The sequence below is a fragment of the Saimiri boliviensis genome, chromosome 3 (assembly GCF_048565385.1).
Source record: "Saimiri boliviensis isolate mSaiBol1 chromosome 3, mSaiBol1.pri, whole genome shotgun sequence".
Taxonomy (NCBI): domain Eukaryota; kingdom Metazoa; phylum Chordata; class Mammalia; order Primates; family Cebidae; genus Saimiri; species Saimiri boliviensis.
The window spans coordinates 115,226,486-115,252,707 of NC_133451.1; the positions used below are offsets into that span (position 1 = coordinate 115,226,486).

At 39.2% G+C, this 26,222-nt stretch overlaps 1 protein-coding gene and 1 non-coding gene across 4 annotated transcripts in view; both read left to right on the plus strand.

Annotated features, from left to right (window-relative positions):
* Positions 1 to 23,872, plus strand: part of TRAPPC11 (trafficking protein particle complex subunit 11) — a 54,356-nt gene extending 30,484 nt beyond the window's left edge. For all 3 annotated transcript variants that reach the window (XM_074396682.1, XM_010344409.3, XM_074396681.1), the window contains 12 exons: positions 1,411 to 1,566; positions 3,031 to 3,218; positions 3,675 to 3,823; positions 4,007 to 4,128; positions 4,683 to 4,802; positions 7,600 to 7,665; positions 7,776 to 7,932; positions 12,282 to 12,393; positions 15,325 to 15,416; positions 16,875 to 17,008; positions 18,458 to 18,625; positions 22,970 to 23,872. In XM_074396682.1, coding sequence (XP_074252783.1) covers positions 1,411 to 1,566; positions 3,031 to 3,218; positions 3,675 to 3,823; positions 4,007 to 4,128; positions 4,683 to 4,802; positions 7,600 to 7,665; positions 7,776 to 7,932; positions 12,282 to 12,393; positions 15,325 to 15,416; positions 16,875 to 17,008; positions 18,458 to 18,625; positions 22,970 to 23,014 — 1,509 coding nt within the window. In that variant the 3' untranslated portion in view covers positions 23,015 to 23,872. The remainder of the gene's footprint in view (positions 1 to 1,410; positions 1,567 to 3,030; positions 3,219 to 3,674; positions 3,824 to 4,006; positions 4,129 to 4,682; positions 4,803 to 7,599; positions 7,666 to 7,775; positions 7,933 to 12,281; positions 12,394 to 15,324; positions 15,417 to 16,874; positions 17,009 to 18,457; positions 18,626 to 22,969) is intronic.
* LOC120363774 (U6 spliceosomal RNA) lies at positions 16,283 to 16,385 on the plus strand. The gene has a single exon (XR_005579218.1). It is a non-coding gene; the product is annotated as a U6 spliceosomal RNA (small nuclear RNA).
* Positions 23,873 to 26,222: the final 2,350 nt, after the last annotated feature.

The window sequence follows — 26,222 nt, forward strand, 5'->3', positions numbered from 1 at the left end:
ATACAGGCTGGGTGCAGTGACTCATGCCTGTAATCCCAGCACTTGGGGAGGCCAAGGTAGGCGGATCACTGGAGGTGAGAAGTTCGAGACCAGCCTAGCCAACGTGGTGAAACCCAATCTCTACAAAAATACAGAAGTTAGCTGGGCGTGATGGTGGGTGACTGTAGTCTCAGCTACTTGGGAGGCTGAGGCATGAGAATTGCTTGAACCTGGGAGGCGGAGGTTGCAGTAAGCCAAGATTGTGCCGTTGCACTTCAGCCTGGGTGACAGTGAGATTCCATCTGAAAAGAAAAGAAATTCACTATATAAATCATAAGGAAAAAAGTAGAATCAGCTTCGGAAACATGGAATAGAGATGAAAATTATTGGGAAAGTGTAAAATTGGAACTGGGTGAGAATTTCTACGAAGGTAATTTATCTGCTGGGATAGAAGATGGCTCTTGCTTGGAAAGGTTTATTTTATTTATTGAACAGATGAGAATGGTGATTCCATAGATAGAAACATGAAAGATACCTTCCTTTATTCATCTATAAGGCCTGTTCTTTTCTGGCATGGCAGATGCACATTCACTTTGGGACATACTGAGTTTCAGGTGGTAGTGGACTTGTCCTCTAGACAGTTGTGGATTTAAGCTTGTAATTAAGGAAATAAGACAGAATTGGACAACTTTATGTGGGAGATACCAGCAACAATGGTGTGGAGTATGTGGAAACAAATATGTTTTTCAATGAAGTGAACATAGAGAGAAATGAAGACCTGAAAGAAAGCAAAGGAATGGAGCTGGGCTCAGTGGCTCATGCCTGTAATCCCAACACTTTTGGAGGCCAAGGCAGGAGGATCACTTGAGTCCAGGAAGTTTGAAACCGGCCTAGGCAACATAGTGAGACCCCCATCTCTACAAGAAATACAAAAATTAGCCAAGGATGATGGTATTTGCCTGTGGTTCCAGCTACTTTGGAGGCTGAGGTGGGACCATCCCTTGGGTCTAAGAGGTTAAGGCTGCAGTGAGCCAAGATTGTGCCACTGCATTCCAGGTGGGAAAAACAGGAAGTAACCAAGCAGGAAGAGAAACAGGAAAGATTATTGCATCACAGAAGCCAAGTAAAAAAGGTTTTTCAAGGAAAGGAGGTGATAAATAGTAGTGTGCAGTGCAACAAAGCACAAACCGTATCTCTCTCTGGGAGAGGGTTTTCTAAATATTTTTAGAGAACAGTTTGTGTGTAGTGAACTGTTTGTTGTGGAAGCAGTGAGTGGGTAAGTGCCTCTATTTGGGATAAAAATACTTTCTTTTATTGGTAACCTTTCACAATGCTTCAGTGTTTGTGTTAAAACTAAATGAGCTCCAAAGCACCCGGCATTCAGTGTTAGCAGACAGCTGACGTTTGATGACCCCTGCTCATGTCTTTCAGGAATACAACCAGTTCTGTGTAATAGAAGAAGCATCCAAAGCAAGTGAAGTTTTAGAAAATCTGACTCAAGGAAAGATGTGCTTAGTTCCTGGTAAAACAAGAAAACTATTATTTAAATTTGTTGCAAAAACTGAAGATGTGGGAAAGAAAATTGAGGTTAGTTAAGAAATTTGTTTAAAAATATTTTTAATAAAAGTAGTATGTTTATATCAGAAAACTAAATAATACAAAAGCTTATTAAGTAAAAAATGAAAATCTTCTACTTGAACTTCCTAAAGGAAACCATTCATAATAGTTTGGGAAGTTTCCTTCCAGACATTTTTCTGTGAACGTATTTGTAGTTTAAAATTTTTTCAATTAATAAAATTGAGAATAAAGTGTAGCTGGCTTTTGTCACTTAATAGTGTACACTAGACATTATTTCTTGTTAGTACATAAAACCAATCTCATTTTTTAATGACTACATAATCAGTTAAGGAATTTTAAACTATGTATATTATGTAATACAGAAATTGTATTTTTTATGTTATTCAGACTGAATATCTTTGATATTTAAACATTACTGAGTACATATTTTTAAAGAAAAAATGAACATATATATTTGTAAAGATTGATACAGTATAGACAGTTGAAATGCCTATTAGAAATAGAGAATCTAAGTAATATCTTTATTAAGCATAATTCTGGAGCCAAATGGTATGGGTTTAAATTGCAGCTCTCCAGTTTACCAAGCCTGTGGCCCTGGGGAGTTACTTAGCTTCTGTGTGTCTTCTCAGTGTATTCATCTGTAAAAGGGGGATCATAGGAGTACTTACCTGTGAGGATTTCATGTGGGTTAAATCAGCTGGTTAATGTAACTTGCTTGGAATAGTGATTAGCACACAGTAAGTGCTTGTTTTTCATGACATGAATGGGAATGGTTAGCTAATCTACACTTGGGACCATTGCTAAGATATAGTTGTACCACCAGTGTTCCCGTAACAGTTTCTATGAACATGTTGATTTTATTAACCAGTATCCAAAGTTTTTTGCTTATTCATTAAAAAAAATCCTTCATGATTTTGACTAAATCCCCTAATTGCATATTTTATTTTTTAATGGTGCCTAAGGAAACCTACCAGACATAAATTATAATTTGTCATTTTATTTTGAGTCCTTTTGTTAAAGGATTTAGTTGAATGCAACATGTATGCAATTAATAAAGCATTTTATTGCTAATACTATAAATGTTTTCAGGAAAAATATTTGTGGAATCAGAAATTAGCTTATAATGTATCTATAGCCATCACAGTATTTATTTCATTCAGCAACCACTAATTGAGTTTCATTATATCAGGGACTATGCCAGATGCTGAATTCATAACACTGCTGCTGTACAATCAGCCTCTCAATAGAAGGCCAGGTTCTTATCTCTGTTTTAAAAGTGAAGAAGTTGAAACCCAGAGTGCAGTTAATGTCCCAGCCAGAGGAAGACTCTAACAGCAGGTGTTCTGACTTCTGTCACACTGGGGGGGATCTCTAGAGGAGCTCCATGGTCTAGTAGTCTATGATGTAATTTTGGTGAGAGGGGATGGTGACAACCACATGTGAGATGGCATTTCTGACATCCTTTTTTTTTAGATTACTTCAGTGGATCTTGCCCTGGGCAATGAGATGGGAAGATGTGTGGTTTTAAATTGGCAGGGAGGAGGAGGAGATGCTGCTTCCTCCCAAGAAGCCTTACAGGCAGCTCGGTCTTTCAAAAGGCGACCTAAACTACCCGACAATGAAGTTCACTGGGACAGCATAATAATTCAGGCAAGCACAATGTAAGTCTACTTTACTAAGCTGATATTAAAGATCATCCTATTTCTCTCTTTTTTTTTTTTTTTTTTTTTTTTTGAGACAGGGTCTCTCTCTTGCCCAGGCTGGAGTACAGTGGTGTTATCACAACTCACTACAGCCTTGACCTCCTAAGCTCAAATGATTATCCCACCTCAGGCGCCATCCTTGCCTTCCCCAGTGGTTGGGACTACAGCCAGGTGCCACCATCCCTGAATAATTTTTGTGTTTTTTCTAGAGATCAGGGTCTTACTATGCTTCCCAGGCTTGTTTCAAATTCCTGGGCTCAAATGATCCTCCTGCCTCAGCCTCCCAAAGTGCTGAGATTACAGGTGTGAGCCATCACACCCAGTGTCTTATTTCTTTTAAATACTTTATTTAAATAATTTATTTGCTCTTTTTTTTTTTTTAATCAGTTACTTAGCTAAGGTTTCTTTTCAAAGGATCATTTCCAGAGTTCCAAACATTTCTGTACATCTGCGACACGAGCCCCCTGCCCTGACTAATGAAATGTATTGTTTGGTTGTGACTGTTGAATCTCATGAAAAGACCGAAATCAGAGATGTGAAGCTCACTGCTGGCTTAAAACCAGGTAAGCATTCTTTTTTGAAAGTTTGGTTAGTATTAATCCAACATAAAAATACGCATCAGTGATGTCAACTCTAGGACTTTTGTTTAAAAGAAGGTATGACATAGTGCTCTTCACACAGTATTGATTATTGGGATAGTGTTTGAGTTCTTATTTTGAAGAACCAATCAGTATTAACTCTTTTAGGACAAGATGCCAATTTAACTCAGAAAACTCATGTGACTCTTCATGGGACGGAACTGTGCGATGAGTCCTACCCGGCCTTACTCACTGACATTCCTCTTGGAGACTTACATCCAGGGGAGCAGGTAAACTTGGTCAACTGGGATTGGAGAAGAAATCAATTAGTTTGTAGTTTTAAATATATAGTGAGTTTTAAACCGTTCAGAGCATTTTAACAGCCAATTCTAGGACTAAAAGTGATTTAATTAATGAACATTTCATACACATTTTACATACTTAAATGTATAAAATGTCTTAAGCAGTTTTTCTACAAGGGAATTTAGAAAATGCTTAATATGAATTAGTTGGCTAATGAAATAACTGTTGTTTGTAACTTAATGTAGTTACTTCTCAGTTAACTTCTGCTTCCAAACGAGATACAAAAATTTTGTGAAAGTTGAGAATAATAATTTCTAAGAGATGCGGTAGTAATGATTCCACTCTTATGCTGTATCCAGATAATCAGATACTCTTTGATCTGGGAGCTTTGATCAGTTACGTTGTAATATTCTGTAAAAGTTATGAAGAATTTAGCCAGTTGGTATAGTAAACTCTAGAAGGTGGGAACATTATCCAAGAATATATATCAAGAGGCAATGTCTGTAATATTAATTAAATCACAACATTAATTTTGTTGTAGCTGGAAAAAATGTTGTATGTTCGCTGTGGAACAGTGGGTTCAAGAATGTTTCTTGTATACGTTTCCTACCTGATCAATACAACTGTTGAAGAAAAAGAAATTGTTTGCAAGTGTCACAAGGTATTTTTTTTATAACTACTGTACGAAGCATCATATGTGGAGTGTTCCCATTTTGTGTTATTTTAGTTTACTTATAAAATAAGCAGCTTAGGTGCTTATAGTCTATTACACATTTTAAGTAAACTTTAAAAAAAGTCACATATTGAGATTTGTTTAGGCTGGCATTCACTGCTCAAACATTAAATAGAAAATTGGCTTATATGGGTTTTCTTTCTTTTTTTTGAGATGTAGTTTTGCTCTTGTTGCCCAGGCTGGAATGCAGTGGCGTGATATCGGCTCACTGCAACCTCCGCCTCCTGGGTTGATGCGATTCTCCTGCCTCAGCCTCCCGAGTAGCTGGGATTACAGGCATGCGCCACTACGCCCGGCTAATTTTTTGTTTGTTTTTAGTAGAGACAGGGTTTCTCCACGTTGGTCAGGCTGTTCTCAAACTCCCAACCTCAGGTGATCTGCCCGCCTTGACCTCCCAAAGTGCTAGGATTATAGGCGTGAGCCACCACACCTGGCCTGTATGGCTTTTCATGTAGAGGATCAATAGGTTTGAGATCTCGAGCAAATCACACATAAGATAAAATCTGTAAGTTGACTTATATATAGGAGGTTCTGGAGGAAAGGAGGTCTCCCTTTGAAAAAACTTTTTCAGTTATTAAAAAATACTTGTAAAAATTGTTTTTGATAAGTGCACATAAAAGTGAAAGTAGGAACGATCACAGTTACAGTTCACAACTCGAAGGCGGCTGCTAACTCTTTGTATTCCTTATTGGTCTCTTTTTCTATTTATAGAGATTTTTAAGAGGCCACGTTTTTAAATAGATTTGCTGTGCTGTATATAATAGAACATTATGATATTTAGTATCTTCTGGGTCCTGACAGTAATTTTTTTTAGCTTTCTCTTAGGAATCGGGTCCTCAACCCGGCAGAGGAGAAGGCCTAGCAATTTGGGGATTTGTTTTGTTACTGCACAGTTTGGGCTGTAGTTTTGTTACTGCACAGCTTGGCTATTTACAGGTCATTGGGAAAGAAAACCATCTCAAAATTGTTAGTATTTCAATTAGTGAAAGAGAAGGCATGTCATGTACTGTTGAAAATTTCTCATAGCCTGGTATAATACATAGAATCCCGTATGGTAACTTAGGAGATAAGGGTACCACTTTGAGCACATTATATGTATTATCTCATTTAATGTTTCTAACCACCCTGTGAGGATTATGAAACTGGGACTTAAAGAGACTGCATGAGATGAGCATTCCAAATCCGAAAATTCAAAATCCAGAATATTCCAAAATCTGAAACTTGTTGAGTGCCAGCATGACACTCAAAGGAAATGCTTCCAGGAAAATTTTGGATTTGGAATGCTTAACCAGTAAGCATGGAAATATTCTAAAATCCAAAAGTCTGAGACATTTCTGGTCCCAGCATTTCAGATAACCTGTGTAACTTTCCCAAGGTCACATCATTAGGTTCAAGGTCACATAGCTAGTATGTATCAAGTCAGGATTAGAGTTCAGCTGTGCCTGATGTTACAGCCTGAGCTTTTAACTAGTATGACCTTTTTTAAAGATTTCTTACCAAGAGGTTGTGTTATTTGTTTTGAAAGATAAAATAACCCCATTTTTTTTTCTTTTTTCTATTTTTTTTTTTTTTTTTTTTGACATGGGGTCTCACTGTGTTGCCCAGCCTGAAGTGCAGTGACGCGATCTTGGCTCATTGCAGTCTTCACCTCCTGGTTTCAAGCAGTCCTCCCATGTCAGCCTCCCAAGTAACTGGGACTACAGGTGTGCACCACCATGCTCAGCTAATTTTTTGTATTTTTGGTAGAGACAGGGTTGCACCACATTTCTCAGGCTGGTCTCGAACTCCTGAGCTCAAGCAGTTTGCCTGCCTCAGCCTCCCAAAATGCTGAGATTACAGGTGTGAGCCACCGTGCCCAGCCCCCATTGTTTTTCTAACAGACTCTTAGAAGGGAAATGTAGCATGTTGGTTAAGAGTGTAGGCTCCCTGACAGTTTCAGTTCTGCTTTTATGCCTTTGTTACTTTCCAGTTACGTGGCCTCATCTTAAAGTGGCAATCATAATAGCACTTGTTTCCTTGTGTGATTATGAACATTACATAATACATGTGTAGTGATGATAGCAGTGTCTGTCATATTACATTAATATTTTCTTTATTATTAGTCATTTTGAGTTGAGGTGTAGTAAGAACTTAGGCAAAAGAAGACCCTAGCTTTGTGGAACATCTGTTTCCTCCTCTGCAAAATGGTGATGATGCCTGCCCTACCCACTTCATTAGATATAGAGATAAATAATGTATAAGAAAACACATTCGCTGGGTGCTGTGGTTCACTCCTATAATACCAGCGCTTTGGGGTTCTGAGGCAAGAGGATCATTTGAGGCCAGGAGTTCAAGACTAGCCTGAGCAACATAGCAAGGCCCTATCTCTAAAAAAATAAAACACAGTAGCCAGGCATGGTGGTGTGCGCCTATAGTCCCAGCTACTCAGGAGGATCACTTGAGCCCACATGTTCGAGGCTGCAGTGATCTGTGATGGTGCCACTTTATTGCATCCTGGTTGCCAGAGTGAGACCCTGTCTCCAAAAAAAAAAAAAAAAAAAAAAAAAAATGGTACTCAGTTCTCTCTACACAGATTTTTACAAACATTACCTAAAAGAAAGGCCTTTTTCTCTTAGTGTGTATAATTTGGGATTATTTATTGATCAGTGATAGATTGTGTTTTTTATAACTTTATGTACAAAGATTTAGAGAATCCATTGAGTGTGCTTTTTAAATTTTCTTGCAGGATGAAACCGTAACAATAGAAACAGTCTTTCCATTTGACGTTGCAGTTAAATTTGTTTCTACCAAGGTATGTTCCTGTGAGGCATACTAGAAATCATTTAAGTTACAGAAATGGACTGAAATGATAACGTGGATTAAAGTAATTCCTGACAGACCTTTTATCTTCATTTGTGACAGTTTGAGCACCTGGAAAGGGTTTATGCTGACATCCCCTTTCTGTTGATGACGGACGTCTTAAGTGCCTCACCCTGGGCCCTCACCATTGTTTCCAGTGAGCTCCAGCTTGCTCCATCCATGACCACAGTGGACCAGCTAGAGTCCCAGGTGGACAATGGTGAGAAGTTGGTCCATTCCCACTTAAAGAGCAGGAGAATTGTGTGTGTGTGTGTGTGTGTGTGTGTGTGTGTGTGTGTGTGTGTGTGTGTAAGCTGGCAATGGAGGAGTTAATTCACTTTTTACTAAGTGAGGGAACTTGAGACCTATACTCACGAAAGCAAATGCATACGGAATTAAGGTGGAATTAGTGTCATTTATAATACCATTTGCTTGACTATACCTGATTTTTAAAGATCAGATTTTTTTCATACTCTAAGGAAGTTGTACTTTGAAAATGTACTTCACAAAAAGAATTCTTTTTTCATTTTTGAACTTTTTAAAGGCTTTTATCTCATTGACTCTTAATGTTTACTGTTTTTCATAACTTGGAATGAGAAAAGATATTTCTTTATATATTTGCATTTTAGGTTCTGGGGTACATGTGCAGAATATGCAGGATTGTTGCATAGGTACACACATGGCAGTGTGGTTTGCTGCCTCCATCCCAGTCACCTGTATCTGGCTTTTCTCCCCATGTTATCCCTCCCCTAGAAAAGATAATTTCTTAAAGATACTTTGGCAAATATAGAAAAATAGAAGATAAATTTTCTGAGTCTCCCAGCTAAAACAGTTTGTAAGACTGATTCAAACCCAGGACAATACCTCTCTTGTTTTAAAAAGTACGAATAATATCTTTTGCTTTCACAATGTCTTCATGAGGTTTTTTTTGTTTTTTTTTTTTTTTCATCTATTCTTGAAACTTGGTTTTCTTTTGTGTGTTTGGAAATCATTTTCACTGTCTTGCTTTGTTTTTCTCTTTCCTTCCCTTTTTCCTTACTGTTATTAATTGGGAATGATGAGCTTGAGGGTCAGACTGAGCTAGATTCAGTGTCCAGCCCTACCACTTGCTCTTTTGTGAACTCAAAAGGTCATTTCATCACTTCTTAGAGGCAGAGAGGATGATGTACAGTATGTGAAATAATCGAGTCATATGTATATATGGGAGAGTATGAAATCTCTTAGCTCAGTGCTCCTCTTCTGACAGCTTAGTAGAAGCTGGTTATTTGTCTATTCTTGCTGATTCCTTTGCTTTCAGCGTTGGTCATTTCCAGTATCCTGACTTTGGTTCCCTTGTTCTTTCTCTACAAGTTCTTCCGCTGCCACACGATCTCAGGCTGCCTGCATTCCCATGTCCAGTTGGAGGGGTCGTTGTAAGTACCCTTGATCCAAGCTGGAAACGGCAGAGAAAAACTGCACTCTTTCACATCCACATCCATTCCTGAGTTCAGGTGCTACCTTCTAAACGTTTTTTGAATTCAGCTTTTCATCTCCATTCTCAGTGCCATCTTAACCATTTTTCTCACCCAGTCTACAGAAGCAGGTTCTTAACTGGTTTCTTCCTTGGCATTCTTTTCCCCAGCCTGCCTTTCATACTGCCTCGAGGCCTCACCTGGTCCGGCTCTGGCTGGCCTTCCCAGCTGCCTCTACCCCAGGCTCCCTACTGCCCTTTCACGCTCCCAGGTTTCAACCAAGACAGACAGGCATTCGTCCATCATTGTCCCCAGCTACTTTTGAACATATCTTTGGAAGTTTTGTCTAAAACCTTTTTCATCCTGTTGAACTCTGGCTTGATCTTCAGGGCTCGTGTAAACTTTAACTTCTTGTTTCTCCCAAGCAGAGCTAAGTACTCTTCCTTCTTTACTCCCGTGTTTTTTTGCACATACTTACATTGTTACTCTTATTCCATTATATTGCAATTACTATTTGTAAATATGGCTCCCTTACTAGACTGTGTGTTCCTTTAGAACCTGAGCTGTGTCTCACTCATCTTCATATTGCCAGCATCGTAGTACTTAGCTAATAAGTATTTACTAAATTAAGCAATAATCTCTGGCTTGAACTTCTGGTATATTAGTTTCTTACTGCTGCTGTAACAAATGACCACAAAGTTAGTGGCTTAAAATGACATAGATTTAACTACATTAAAGTTATGCAGGTTAGAAGTCCAGAAAACAAGGTGTCATCCTGGTTGTGTTCCTTCCGGAGGCTCTCAGGGGAAATCTATTTCTTTGTCTTCTCCAGCTTCTAGAGGCCACCTGCACTCCTCTGTGCCTGGCTCCTTCCTCCGTCTTCAAAACCAGCAGTGTACCACTTCATTCTCACAAATTGATCCTAATGTTAATTGTTAAGAAAAGATAATGATCATTTTGTTTAACTTCTTAGAATTAAGGAGAACTTTGGCAGAATTTAATATGAATGGCCCAGGTTTTTTAAAAGGCGATCTCTAGAGGTTCGAATTGATGTGTATTTTATTTACTGGGCTACAATATATTTTCCAAGTCTTTAACGTTACTTAAAAATACTTAATTAAAGCAAAGGTTGATCCAGCTTTTTTCCCTTTCACTAATGTGTTCTGTCCACAATCAGACCTCCATGAATCTGTCACAACCTTCTTCATTAGAAAACCATAAAAATAACCTAATGTTTAGACACTTTATTATTATTATTATTATTATTATTTTGAGACAGAGTCTCACTCTGTTGCCCAGGCTGGAGTGCAGTGGTGTGATGTCTGCTCACCACAACTTCTATCTCCCAGGTTCAAGTAATTCTCCTGCCTCAGCCTTCCGAGTAGCTGGGACTACAGGTGCACACCACCATTCCCAGCTAAGTTTTGTGTTTTTAGTAGAGATGGAGTTTCTCCACATTGGTCAGGCTGGTCTCAAACTTCCGACCTTGTGATCCGCCCACCTCAGCCTCTCAAAGTGCTGGGATTACAGGTGTGAGCCACCACACCTGACCGATTGTTGTACTTCAGAGTTTCACTCAGAGATTGCTAAAATTGCCATTAAATAAGTACTGTTGCCTGCTTGCATTTAAAGGAGTGACATTGCAGGCTCTGGAGAACTGAAAGGTGGAGAAGACTTGGTTTGAATGGGTGCTTATCTTGTCATCAGGGAATTTACTCTAAAATTGGCAGGAGGAAAGCATTCTTGCACAGAGGTGAATAGCCACATGAGGCAATAGTGAGGCAGTATGAGTGCTGTTAGTAATACAGGCTATATCTCTGACCTGAAATGCTTGGTACCAGAAGTGTTTCAGATTTCGGATTCTTCAGATTTTGGAATATTTGCATTATACTTAGTGGTTGAGCATCCCTAATCTAAAAATCTGAAATCTGAAATGCTAAAGAACATTTGGTCTTTAAAAAAAAATTTTTTTTTTTTTTTTTTTTTTTTTTTTTGAGAGGCTGTCTTGTTCTGTCGCCAGGCTCGGTGGCACAATCTCGGCTTCCTCAACCTCCACCTGCCGGGTTCAAGCAATTCTCCTGCCTCAGCCTCCTGAGTAGCTGGGACTACAGGCGCACACCACCATGCCCAGCTAATTTTTTGTGTTTTTAGTAGAGTTGGGGCTTCACTGTGTTGGCCGGAATGGTCTCGATCTCTTGGCCTCATGATCCACCCACCTCGGCCTCCTAAAGTACTGGGATTACAGGGCATAAGCCACTGTGCCCGGCCTTTTAAAATTTTTTGTTTTCATTTTGGAGACAGGGTCTCACTCTGTCACCCAGGCTGGAGTGCAGCGGCAGGATGATGGCTCACTGTAGCCTCGGACTCCCTGGCTCAAGCTATTCTCCTGCCTCAGCCTCCCAAGTAGCTGGGACCACAGGTGCATGCCATCACACCTGGCTAATTTAATTATTTAAAGGGACGGGGTGTCCTTTGGTTGCCCAGGCTAGTTTCAAACTCCAGAGCTCAAGCAATCCTCCTGCCTTGGCCTCCCCAAGTGAGATTACGGTTGTGAGCCACCACGCCTGGATGCCTTTCCTTGTAGAATAACCTTTTTGTGTCATGTTGGCACTCAAAACATTTCAGATTTTGAAGCATTTTGGTTTCCGATTTTTAGATTAGGGATGATCAACCTGTATGTGTTTATTAAGAGAAAGCCACAATTTTCTGGAATATTTTGAGTACTTTAAGGGTAGCGGAAGTTTTCTATTTGCTTTTTCTCTACCCCAAAGTATTTACTTTGGAGGCGTGAAATAATTTAGAAAAAGAAAAACAATCACCATAAGATAATTATTCTGTCTCTAAGCTTTTCACATTCATTAGTTTCCATAGGACTGACTCACAGATATATAGATGCCTCGCTGGATTTTATTGTAATGGAATATTGATACATTAGCAAAAACAGTGGACTTTGTGACCTTGAAAAAGTCATTTAACATCTTTGAGCCCTACTTTGTGAGTTTCTATAAATAATATATAATGGGTGAGATATTCTTTCTTTGTTATATTACTTGGATGTGAAACTCTCATTTCATAGATGAAACCATTGCATAAAGAGTATAAAGACTCTTCCCTGTAGTTGTCTTACAGACTGGAGAGAGTGCTAGTGAATGCTTTTGTCTTCGATGTCCATCTCTTGGAAATGTTGAAGGTGGAGTAGCAACCGGCCATTATATTATCTCTTGGAAAAGGTAAAAATTATATCAATCTGGTCTTTTCTTCAGTGTCTTTGTTATTCTGATATCTTTATTATTCATCTTTGTCACTTAATATTTGAGAGTTTCTGTCATTCTGAAGAGCAGAAGTCACATGTATATGAACACAAAGCTGAAAAAGATAATTAAACCTGAATTTGTGCTTGTCACAATTTGTGACTTATATGCTATTGAAATTTTAGCCAAACTAAATCTGTACACAAAGGGTGTATGTATAAGAATGTTCGCCAGGCGTGGTGGCTCAGGCCTGTAATCCCAGCACTTTGGGAGGCCGAGGCAGGTGGATCGCGAGGTCAAGAGATCGAGACCATCCTGGTCAACATGATGAAACCCCGTCTCTACTAAAAATACAAAAAATTAGTTGGGCATGGTGGCACGTGCCTATAATCCCAGCTACTCAGGAGGCTGAGGCAGGAGAATTGCCTGAACCCAGGAGGCAGAGGTTGCGGTGAGCCGAGATTGTGCCATTGCACTCCAGCCTGGGTAACAAGAGTGAAACTCCGTCTCCAAAAAAAAAAAAAGAATGTTCATGGCTGGGTGCAATGGCTCACACTTGTAATCTCAGCACTTTCGTAGACTGAGATGGGAGAATTACTGGAACCCAGGAGTTTGAAAAAATACAAAAATTAGCTGGGCTCAGTGATGCACTCCTGTAGTCCCAGCTACTCAGGAGGCTGAGGTGGGAGGATGGCTTGAGCCCAAAAGGTTGAGGTTACAGTAAGCTGAGATTGTGCCACTGCACTGTAGCCTGGGCAACAGAGCAAGAACCTGATTAAAAAAAAAAAAAAGTTCATAGTAGCATTGATTGTAATAGTAAAAAAAATGGGGGGGTGGAAAAAAAACTAAATGCCCATCAATAGAAAAGAGAATAAATTGTGACATATTCACACAATGGAATACTATGTATCAGTGAGATGAATGAACCAGAGCTACATGTATCAACATCTTAAGGTAAAGTGAGCAAAGCAAGCTACTGATGAGAATATGAATAAATTATATTAATATGACATTGAAAAACATGTCAAACATGCTATATATTTCTTAGGACTACATACATAATTTGGAAAAGTATAAAATACATAGGAATAATAAATACCAGATTCAGGACAGTGGTTACCTTTGGGGTGGGGAGATACAAGCAGGAAGGGCTCTGCAAGAAGATTCAGTTGTATCGTTGTAATTTATTTCTTAGACTGGGAAGTAGATACGTGATATTCATGTATTATCCCCTTGGTATGGCTTAATTACTTTCAGAAATTTTAAAGCAGGGAATAACATGTATTACTTAAAAATGAGAAAGGAATCAGAAGATACTAGTTTTAAGGGAATGTTTTATACAACTCAAGAGTAATGAGTAGAAAGATCTGAATGTTATGGCTGTCACAAAAAGGTTATAAATTATAAAAATTGACTAAAGGAAAATTTTTAACCTAAAAAACCAGTATAACTGGAGGAAATTCATGAGACTATCTTCAAAGAATATATGTTTAGCATATATAATTACATGGTATTATTTATTGTTTTCATGTTATAAATTATATGCAAAGCATAGAGCAAGAAGGAAAATTCCTTGGGTCTGTTCATGAAGAGCACCCATCCCTAAGCCTGACAAAGGCAGAAAATAAAAGATAACTGTAGGCCCACAGTTCTCAAACGTTTTGGTCTCAAGACACCTTTACACTTTGAAAAATCATTGAGAACCCTGAACAGCTTATTTATGTTAATTATATGCACAAATATTTACCATGTTAGGAACTAAAGCAGAAACTTTTTAAGAATTGAGAAATACGTAATATTACTAAGAAGTAAATAAACTTGTCTTTCTTTTCTCCATTCCTGAATTTACCATATTGATGTTGAGTTTTATTTATTTGATTGTCATTGTCAAAACAGCATGTTTAAGGCCCTGCTGAATTATTCCGTCATGCTGCGGTATTATGACAGAGGTGTATTTGTGTATTACTGATGAGGGCTTAGATTTTTTTTGCCTGTTGCTTTTGCTGTCTGGTAATTCGCACATAATGTCAGCTGCTCTGCCCCTAGACTCACAGGGATTTCCCTGGCACCACCCCTGTAGTTCCTTACCAGTTTCATAATGTTACTTTGGCTCCCTAAATATGGGAATACTACCACGTTTGTTGATGGTAAAATACTTTCAGTTCTTCAGTTTCTGCTATATACTTGTAGTGAGTTACAACAGTGCTCTTCAAACTGGTCTCGGGCCCACCTGTAAACCATCCTCAGTGAGTTAAGGAATTTATGTTACAATTTAAATCACTTCACTGTTCCTGAATTGAGAAAGTATTGCTACCAAAACACTGTATTAAATGGTGTGCATAATGATTATCCCCCGCTGGTAATACAAAGCAGCCCTGGGTCATTATCATTTGTTAACTGGAAATATTCAGACATGGAATTTTAAAAGCTCTTAACTTCGCAAAACCACTTCCACTAATAATTTTAGAAGGCCGGGCATGATGGCTGATGCCTGTAATCCCAGCACTTAGGGAGGCCAAGGCGGGTGGATCACCTGAGGTCAGGAGTTCAAGACCAGCTTGGCCAACGTAGCAAAACCTCATCTCTGCTAAAAATACAAAAATTAGCTGGGTGTGGTGGTGTGCACCTGTAATCCCAGCTACTCGGAAGGCTGAGACAGGAGAATTGCTTGAACTCAGGAGGCAGAGGTTGCAGTGAGCTGAGATTGTGCCATTGCACTCTAGCCTGGGTGACAGAGTGAGGCTCTGTCTCAAATAATAATAATAATAATAATAATAATAATAATATTTTGGGAAATGGATAAGTAACATATTTCTTTTGAAATTAGTTGGTGAGTACACGTTTCCTGTTTTTGATTTATTAACTTCTTTTGGAAAGTGTGAGTTTAAAAGATGACCTCTTTTGTCACAGGACTTCAGCCATGGAGAACATCCCCACCATCAGTACTGTCATCACTCTGCCACATGTGATTGTGGAAACTATCCCTCTCCATGTCAATGCAGGTAGCAGAATTTAAATTTTACTTGATGAGAAGGATCCAATAACAGTAGTTATTTTAACTTCTAAGAGTTTAGTTATTTTAACATCCTGTTATGAAAATTTTTCAACATTTGTAAAAGTCGGTTATGGCCAGTCTTGTTTCATCTCTACCTCTACACACTCCTCCCACCCCTGTTATTTTGAAACAAATCCTCGATACCATTTCAAGCCATACTTTCATATGCCTCTTTTAAAAATAATGGGTATTTTAAAATATATAATTATAGTACCATTATTATGACTTTAAAAATTAGCAATAGTGTCTTAATGTCATCAAATTCCAGTGCTGAAAATTTCCTAGTTAACTTTGGATGTTTTTTCAGTTTATTTTGAGGTCTATACTGTAATTGATGGATAAGTCTCATGCTATCCATCTATAACCTATAGGTAGGCAGGTAGGCTGACTACCTCCCTTCTCCCACAGCCTCTCTCCTCTCCCCCGACTTCCACCATTAACCCCTCCGTCACCTCTTCTAATACCACTTTCTCAACCACTCTGTCCCTCTCCTCCCTACCTCCATCTCTTTCTTGCTTAAGAAACTAAGTCATTTGTCCTATAGAGTTTCCCACAGGCTGAATTTTGCAGATTGCATGGTGTCATTTTTAAATGTTTCTCTGTTCCTGTAAATTGGCGTGTCTATAGGCTTGATAACAGATTCAGGGTCAGGTTTTTGACAAGAATACTTCATAAATGGTGTGTGCTCCCACCAGGAGGCAGATAACATCTGTCCCTCATTCTTTCTTTACTGGAATACTTCTTGAAGAGAAACTTTCCTTTATTAACTGTTCAGTTATCCTAATGTCTATAATTTGAAAAAAACTGTATATAGTGCTCACTTCAACAGTATGTATGCTGAAATGGGAATGGTGCAGAGATTAGCGTGGCCCTGTGCAAGGATGACACTCAAATTCATGAAGCACTCCATATTTTTGTATCTCAGGAAAAATAAAATGGCAGAGCTGCCAACACACACACACACACGCACGCACGCATGCACGCACGCACGCATGCACGCACGCACGCACCCAAACAACAGTGTATCCATAAATGCATGAATGAAAGTTTTACTTACAACTTCGCTAAAACACAGCTTTTGCTTATTCTAGTTTAGGAACCATGATTGATATTTTGGGAAATCTTTTATAGATTAAAAAAATGATCCCTAAAATATAATTCTATTCCTGCTAGCCAAGACCCTGTCTAGGCCAGTCATTTTTAGAAGAACACTTTTTCCTTAGCCTGTCTTATCATAGTCCTATTGCCGTTGCCCAGTCAAAGAATTTTCTTATCTGGCAAGCACACTGTAACTTTATTCATTTAAATGATACTGTGTCCGTTGAATGAGATTCATTTACAAAACGAAGCCATAAATGGTGAGCTATTTTTTAAACCAAGAGAAATGTGTCATCTTTCTCTGTAGATTTGCCATCATTTGGGCGAGTCAGAGAGTCCTTGCCTGTCAAGTATCACCTGCAGAATAAGACCAACTTAGTTCAAGATGTGGAAATTTCTGTGGAGCCCAGTGATGCCTTCATGTTCTCAGGTCTCAAACAGGTACAGGTCATATGTTGCGTTGCTTATGTTGACACAAAAGTGTTTCCAGGAAGTGGAGAACTGTACCTTTACTTTTTATGAATGAACTGGGTAAAGCTGACTGTGGTCCCTGTTGTTTTGGTAATGGGGAATTTTTTAGCACCTTATGTACAGCTCCCTCGAAAGATGGGTTACCTTTGCCACATCATTGAGATCAGACATGTGGGTTCTTCTTACAAAACAAAAGTCCACAAATCCTTGGACTGTATTATGTTTTAGTTCCTGGAAAACTTAAATCTCTCCTTTATTACTGATGAGTGTGTGTGCGCGTGTGTGTGTGTGTGCGTCAGTGGGAGGCCTGGAGACCTCACTGTACTAATATTAATAGCCCGTGTTTCTATCAGTACAGTTTCATAGAGATTTTGATTTTGCATGGAACCTTTGCTATGTTTAAATACAGCAAAGGTTTCTGTAAGTTACCTAGATTTTTTGATTCATGCAGTCAAATCAGAGTTGGAAAAGTTCATCAGGTTTTTAAATGAGCAAAGAAAACACCCAGGCAAAACCATGCTTCAGTGAGAGTCCTGTTCTCCACTGTGAGAGGGATGGCAGAGATGCCCCTCCAAAGTCAGGAAAGACTTTCTAATTAACAAGGCATAATTAGAGAACAGCATGGCTTACCACTGGGAAGTGTTTACCTGACTCGTCAACTGCTCTGCAGATTCCAAGGGCTGTTTGTTGTTCAATGCAAAATAGAATGTTATGTGATACACGCTGTATGTTCGGGTACTGTTTTATATTTACAATATACAGTATCAAATATACCAACTGTATTATTTACAAATGAGTAAGCTTTTTTTCTTGAGTGTCTTGATTTTTTTCCAGGTGTTGACTTACAAATAGTAGGAAATTAAAAAAAAAAAAGGAAATATAAAGATGCCAAAATCTTACCAGTTTGTATACTTTTTAAAAGTATTGCTAAAGATTTTCAAAACATCTTTTTTCCATCCTGCAATTACTTACTGTGGCGCAAAGGTAAAATCCTTAAGAGAAAATGAAAACAGCTGAACAAATTAGAACTAATTTGTTTTACGTTGGCATAATGTCTACAAGTAGACACTCTTCTACAAATTATCCCTTAACATATTGTGAACTTAAAATCTACCTGGGCTAAGACAGAGAAAATATTAACCTGTCTAGTGTTCTTATGTTTAAGAGGTATAAGTTACCTTTGTAGATCTTGGTAGAAACTGAGAAATCCTCCATATATTTTTTATACATTTCCTGTCTGCCTCATTCTAAACTTATACTAATTAGCCCTACATTTTGAAAGATGGACTAGGAGAGAGCGAGTATTTTACTAAAAGGGTTTGGATATCCAATCTTTTGTAAATAACGGAGGATAACAACATGTAGACATTGCATATATGTGTATTTGATGATCTTCCTCTGTGACTTTTTATGCTGCAGATCCGATTACGTATCCTGCCCGGTGCAGAGCAGGAGATGTTATACAATTTCTACCCTCTGATGGCTGGGTACCAGCAGCTACCGTCTCTCAGCATCAACCTGCTTAGATTTCCTAACTTCACAAATCAGCTGCTCAGGCGTTTTATACCTACCAGTATTTTTGTCAAGGTAAAGCTTAGAAATTTTCTGCTTTTTAAATTAAATCTCTTCAAAACAAACAGACTTCTTTTTCATGTGAACTTCCCTGAACAGTATTTTGAGACCAACAGTGACAGTTTTGACTTTTATCATATGTGTTTGGCAGTATTGCTATTCATTTCTATAGAGTTAGTTTTTAATAGAATCTAATTTCAAAGATTTTTATTTCCTTAGGTATATAATGATTTATCTTTATATTGCATATTTTCTTTTTGGCTTAGTGAAGTATACTTTAAAATTGTAATTTGTAACTAGTCATCAAGGTGAATTAACTAAATTTACAAGCAGGGGCAGAAAATGAGTGCATCATACAATTAGAGAACGAAAGTCTTTTATTCAAAGGAAGAAAGGTATGGATTCAACCTTGCCTAGGACGTCACTGTCTGGTCTGGAAGCCACTAGACACATTTGGCTATTGAGCACTTGAAGTGTGGCGGTGTAACCATGTACATTTAATTGAAACTGAAATCTCAGTAGTCACATGTGGCTAGGACAGGTGACTGGACTGCACAGCTCTAAAGTTTAATACAGATATTAAAATATCAGACTTCCCTGATTCCCTGTAACTCTGTAATACTGGATTTAACTGTCTTCCGAAAGTGATCATCTCTCAGAAACTATACTCTGGTTTAATGTTTTCATTTTTTTAAAATTACACAATTTCCAGGTTACTGCAATAAAAAAAATATGTAGGATGGGCAGTGTGTAAGCAAGTAAATTGGAGAGATGAGTGGTTCATTTAGCTCAGAGTCCCCCTCTGATTGCCACCCTGCTACCTGAAATCGGAGCCGTCCTTCCACAGGGTTCTGGTGTCCCTCTAACTCCATATACATGAATGTATGTCACTGCTCTGTGCCCTCTTTTAAGTCTGTACTCTTTTGGAATGACAGTTTATATTGCTCACTGCTTCCTTTTTTGTGTCTGTCTTATTCAAGTTTGGGGGAACCATTCCTTGTTTATATAATGCAGGATTTGGTAAATTATCTGTTAATATATTCTCCATACTCTGCCAGTTTTTATATTTCCAGACTTATACGATATTTTTTCCATCTGTATAAAAGTCATTAACCCTCCCAAGCTCCTATTCCACACCATACTTTTAAATTGTAAAAGAAAAATCTCGTAATTTTGGATCTCCTTGTGTTTAAACTGTGGCTTTTTAACATTTTCACCTAGTCACTTCAGTCTAATGACGCTCCCATTGCCATCCTGCACTCTCATGTGTGAAGTCACTGTGTAGGGGAGAAGTCTAACGACTGGGTGGGGGCACAGAGGGGAACCAGTGGCATCTGTAACGTCCCTTTAGCTGTTTGACTTTTTGAAGTTTGCTATTTTTAAATGTAGAAGTACTCTTTGATTTAGACGTATGTAGACTTGATCGTATTCTAGCCGCACAGAAATAGCTTGTTGAGGTTGCTGGAATAACCAGTATTGAAAAGGAGAGATTTTTGGTTCCATCAGTTAATCTCTTTTATTCCTCTGTCTGTGGTGCTCAGAAGACCTAGACGTAATCCCAACTAATGCTAATTCAGTCTTTTGATTTTCTCTCAAGGTAAACCTCTTCTGGGTAGTGTTGAAATTCACAAGGAAAGTTTCCAGAAAATAAACATTCATAAGTTTTTTTTTTTTTTTTGAGACGGAGTTTCGCTCTTGTTACCCAGGCTGGAGTGCAATGGCGCGATCTCGGCTCACCGCAACCTCCGTCTCCTGGGTTCAAGCAATTCTCCCGCCTCAGCCTCCCAAGCAGCTGGGACTACAGGCGTGCGCCACCATGCCCAGCTAATTTTTCGTATTTTTAGTAGAGACGGGGTTTCACCATGTTGACCAGGATGGTCTTGGTCTCTTGACCTCATGATCCACCCGCCTCAGCCTCCCAAAGTGCTGGAATTACAGGCTTGAGCCACCGCGCCCAGCAAACATGCGTAAGTTTTAACATAACTAGCATGCCCTTTTTAATTGCAGAGATCCCTTTTCCGAGTACAGGTACCACCTTCTAGCAACTTGACTGCTGCCAAAAATGTTGACTGGACTCCTCAGAGCCAGCTCTTTTATCAGTTGGAAAAACTTATAATTAAAAAATTTTGGGTGGGCATGGTGGCTCATGCTTGTAATCCCAGCACTTTGGGAGGCCAAGGTGGGTGGATCACCTGTGGTCAGGAATTCAAGATCAGCCTGGCCAACAGGAAAGTCCGTGTCTACTAAAAATACAAATATTAGCTAGGTGTGGTGGCAGGTGTATGTAGTCCCAGCTACTTGAGAGGCTGAGGCAGGAGAATCACTTGAACTCAGGAGGTGAAAGTTACAGTGAGCAAGATTGCACCATTGTACTCCAGCCTGGGCGACAGCAGTGAGACTCCATGTCCAAAAAGAAAAAAAAAAAAAAAAAAAAAAGCCATTTCACAGCATATGCATAGTGTACATATTTTAAAGCATCATATTGTATACCATGAATGTCTACCATTTTATTTTTACTTGTCACACTAAGGGCAGTGGCTGAGGATCACCCTTTCCCATTTATTGGACAATCACTGACTCCAATTTTAGGTCCAGTGTACCTGTATTAAACTTTAGAGCTGTGCAGTCCAGTCACCTGTCCTAGCCACATGTGACTATTGAGATTTCGGTTTCAATTAAATGTACATGGTTACACTGCCACACTTCAAGTACTCAATAGCCAAATGTGTCTAGTGGCTTCCAGACCAGACAGTGACGTCCTAGGCAAGGTTGAATCCATACTTTTCTTCCTTTGAATAAAAGACTTTCATTCTCTAATTGTATGATGCACTCATTTTCTGCCCCTGCTTGTAAAAGCTACATTTGGCAGGATTTAACTAGGTTGAGCCATGATTTTGTTTCTAAAATTGAGCAGCTTCCATGAGTACTAAAAAAAGAGTCAAGAATAAAAGATTGGGAATCTATTTCACTCACTCCATTCCTGCCTTGAATGCTATACTTAGCTGTGTTTGTGTATGTGTACACACACACACACACACACACACACACCATATACATCAGACACACACATCCCTATATACATCAGACACACACACACACACACACACACACACACACACACACACACACACACACACTGTGTACATCTGAACAACCACAACAGCAACAAACTGAAAGCAGGAGTGCTGTCTTCACCGCCTGGGAATCCCTCAGAATTCTTCTGTTTAAAGCATAGCAAATGGCTTTTGATTGTGAGCACTCTACTGTTTCATTTCCTGATCATCTTTCTCATGCTTTCCCCACAAAGGTCTGCTATTGTATGTCTGTATAATAAAAACATTATTTGCATAAATTTTATTACTTTAGCTACTAGATATCCCTCTGAGATGTGAACCTGCCAGAACTTTTACCACTAAAGACAGTTATGATACTTTTTATTCATTCTTAGTCTTGACTTTTCTGATGTGATGTTTTAAGTTATTTCAGTCAGTGATCTTAGAGATGGGGTAGTCTTTGTTTTTGTCTGCTGCTTTTACCCTCGCAGTATGTGTTGGAGTTCACCGCAGACCTCTTTTTTTGCAAACAGGAGATTGGGAAAACTTGAGTCCCCAAAAGGAACTTACTGTCAGCTCAGGCTCTGGGCCTGCTTAAAGCTTGAGACATAGGAGGGCCCTGAGCGAGAGAGAGAGTACAAAACTTATCATTTAAGCAGTAATGATAAACAGGTCAGGTGTGGTGTAATTACACGCCTGTAATTTCAGCACTTTGGGAGGGTGAGGAGGGTGGATCACAAGATCAGGAGTTCAAGACCAGCCTGGCCAAGATGGTGAAACCCTACCTCTCCTAAAAATAGAAAAATTAGCCAGGTATGATGGCAGTCACCTGTAATCCCAGCCACTTGGGAGGCTGAGGCAGGAGAATCACTTGAACCCAGATCATGCCACTGCACTCCAGCCTAGGTAACAGAGTGAGACTCCGTCTCAAAAAAAAAAAAAAAAAAGATAAGATTCTATTCCACATGGCGTCAGTGGGAAACGGCCTGGCAGTAGCTGCTGGAACACAGGCTTGAGAGAGAAGTGCTGACGGAAGAGGATGCAGCGGGTGGAGGTGCAGAGTCAGCTGGTGATGGCTGCAGAGAGGGCAGCCCCAGCCTGTGTGGTGACCGTCCCCAGGTGCGAGTGAAGGAAGGGAGAAGGTGGGGTGAAAAGAGGAGGATCACCATTTGTATTTTGATGCTTAACACTCGTTTATTCTGTTTTTGTAAAACAGGTTCAGGAATTTCAAAATCCTTCTAGTTACTAGAGCTTTTGTTCCTATATTATAACTTGGTGAACCCACGTTGTTTTCCCCACTTTAAAGCCACAGGGTCGACTCATGGACGATACCTCTATCGCTGCTGCGTGATGTTCAAGACGGGCCCTTGGCTATTCACAGAGGTGCTGGGCAGAGCTACACAGGTGTTTCATTGTGAACGGTAGCTGTCATCATGGTAAAAAGTCAATCTTTTCTATTTTTTAATGGATATTACACCAACTATTCAGAGGAACTCATACTTCAAAAATATTAGGAAAATCTATCTTGTCTTATAGTTTCTCTAATAAATATTTGAAATCTATCACTACAACATGAAAGGATTGGTAGATACACCAATACCTGTGCCGTGAAGTTCTGAGTCCCTGTGTGTGTCTTTCAGAGTGGGCCAGACCGGAAATAAATCCATCCTCAGAAATTCACAGCGTACTCAGAATACATACACAACAACATAGGGAGTTGTATGACTGATATGGAAAACTGCATCAAAGTTTTAATCAAAGCAGTTTAATTAAGGTATCAAAAATATCTTTGCTTACTATCAGAAAGTGTCAAATAAGTTCAGCCTGCAGCCAAAATACGGATCATTAATGAAGCAGGTTTATATTTTAGAGGTATCAATAAAATCCTCATCTGAAAAGATCCAAACCGCAAGGATTTGATTACAAACATAATTTCCCAGACGAAAAATTTTTGGCAAAGATGCAGGGTCTGAGTAAAACCTTTTGGTTATGTTGTGCAGTTTCAAAAGAACTATTTAAAAGTTTTGAAAACTCATGTAAATAAAAATCATTGGGTGAAAATTGTATTTGTTAAAATATCTTAATAATTTAGAGCTACCTGCTTTCCTGGAAAATTTTTTATTTAAAAAGTGGAGGCATTGTAAAAAGGAAATAGTGATGTAAATAAACATGTTCTCTTGCAAATATGCTTGTCTGTATCTTTTATCTTGAGCTTGTTTGATTTCAGCTTCATGAAACAGCTTTTACTAAGAACACTGTTGCATGAGTGTGGTGGCAAGCACAGGGTTGAAAGTCAGGCTCTGTGCTCGAACTGGCTCTGGTCATACTAGGTGAGACTTGCACAGCGCCATCTTGGGAGGACATGAGCTCCCTGCTGTAACGTGGTTTTTCAGGTAGAAGCCGTGGAGCCTGACAAGAGTCCAGCTGTCTAGAATCAAGTCCCTCTTCTGCTGCTTTCGTCTAGGTGACTTTGTTCAAGTTCCTTACCCTCTGTGTATCTCAGTGTTCTCATCTGTAAGATGTCAATAGCACCCATCTTACAGGCTTGTTATGAAGGATGATAAAGATTCATACACGGAAAGAGCTTGGAATAGTCCCTGACCCAAAGTTACGTATGAGTGTGCTCAGCCAGGGTCATCTGTATCTTTATGGGAAGGCTGAAGAGGGTATTCACTTTTCTACCGGAGATGTCCATGTTATCAGAATTTGTTGATACATTTTACATAATTTACTATATATATGAGTACACGTGTGCATATAAATACATCAAACTATAAACAAGTTTCATGGAATAATGCATTCTGTATAGTCTTAAATATTTTGTATTCTACACTGTTTTGTTAAAAAAAAAAAAAATCCCTGGTTATAAACCTGATGAATTTATTTCATGACCTACTAACAGGATGTAAACTGTGGTTTGAAAAATACCAGACGAAGATCTTTAAGGTTCTGTTGAATTCTAAGCTGGTTTGATGCAGCGCTTACGTAACAAAGATCTCACGTGCTAACACTGCCATTGTCAAACGAAGCACGTGTTTGAACAGTGAGCCACTGACACGGACTTGAAAATCAGCACCATTGATGGCAGTGGGAATTGTGTACCCGTGTGTGCTTCTGTATGGATATCAAACGGGTCTTTGTATTTCTTGATCTTCCTTAGAGTTGGCAATGGAGTAAGCCTTTCCCAACCAGGAATTCTCCCATATCGTAAGTTCTGCTGTGAGTATGTTCTATTTCAAAATTTGAAACTGAAAATTTTGATTCAAAAATACATGAAATCATCATCTACCCTGGGTTCTAAAGTCAGAACTGTTACAGTGTTGCAGGAGCTCTTTCTGCATTCGCTGAAGCTACAAGTGTCAGGGAGGACCTCCTGGTCTTTCTCCTGGCCTCTGCCATCAGCCACAGCCGTCTGTCCCTCGTGAGAACATCTGCCTTCTGTCTTTGTACATTCGGCTCTCAACATTGCTCTCTGTCAGCGTTCACATCGTCCGGGGATACAGTTTTTTAAACAAAGTGTTATAAATTGTGGGGAGGTGTGTATAAAAGTTTGACTGGTGTATGTGATGGGGGTAAGCACTGGTGGATAATCCAAATACCACCAAAAGGAAGATACAGATGATAATGTCTTTGGGAAGGAAAGAGTTATTAATTTGCTTAAATTTATGTTCTTGTGATCCTTCAAGTTCAACTTACAAATTTGATCCCTTCAACTCAGTTTTCCTTGTAATGTCTTTGGGTCTTCATCTTTGAACTTTTGTGAGAATTAAGAGGTTTATAGACCATGGACCTTCAAGTTTTTCAAAATGTCTTCACATTACCTGGAGATTCATTATTTTTGTTCAAGTTCAGTCATTTCTTTCATGGCCCATGTTATATTTCCACCCAGAATATTAAAAGCTGTTTAGTTGATACTCTGAAATAATAGCTGTGAAGAATTCCAGCTGTAATTTCGCTGTTGCTGTTGTAAGAGAGAGGGAGTGCTTTTAAGGGAAGGACAGCAAGCAGACAAGTGAAGCTCACCTTTTCATGGGGAGGGTTCATGCAGTCCCAGCAAATACCCTTCTGAAGCCTCCTCACTTGGTCTTAAATTTCGGAAAAGGCACCCAAAGTGTCCCAGCGCAGTTTAAAAGTTAGGCATGGGTTGCATTATTTAATGGTAGAGTGGACAAATAGCAGTGATGAATAGTAAATTCTCTCAAAAGTAGGTGGTTTGCTAGCTGGGCGCGGTGGCTCACACCTGTAATCCCAGCACTTTGGGAGGCCGAGGCGGGTGGATCACGAGGTCAAGAGATTGAGACCATGCTGGTCAACATGGTGAAACCCCATCTCTACTAAAAATACAAAAAATTAGCTGGGCATGGTGGCGTGTGCCATAATCCCAGCTATTCAGGAGGCTGAGGCAGGAGAATTGCCTGAACCCAGGAGGTGGAGGTTGCTGTGAGCCGAGATCGCGCCATTGCACTCCAGCCTGGGTAACGAGCGAAACTCCGTCTCAAAAAAAAAAAAAAAAAAAAAAAAAAAAAGTAAGTGGTTTGCATGTACAGTATCAGGAAAAT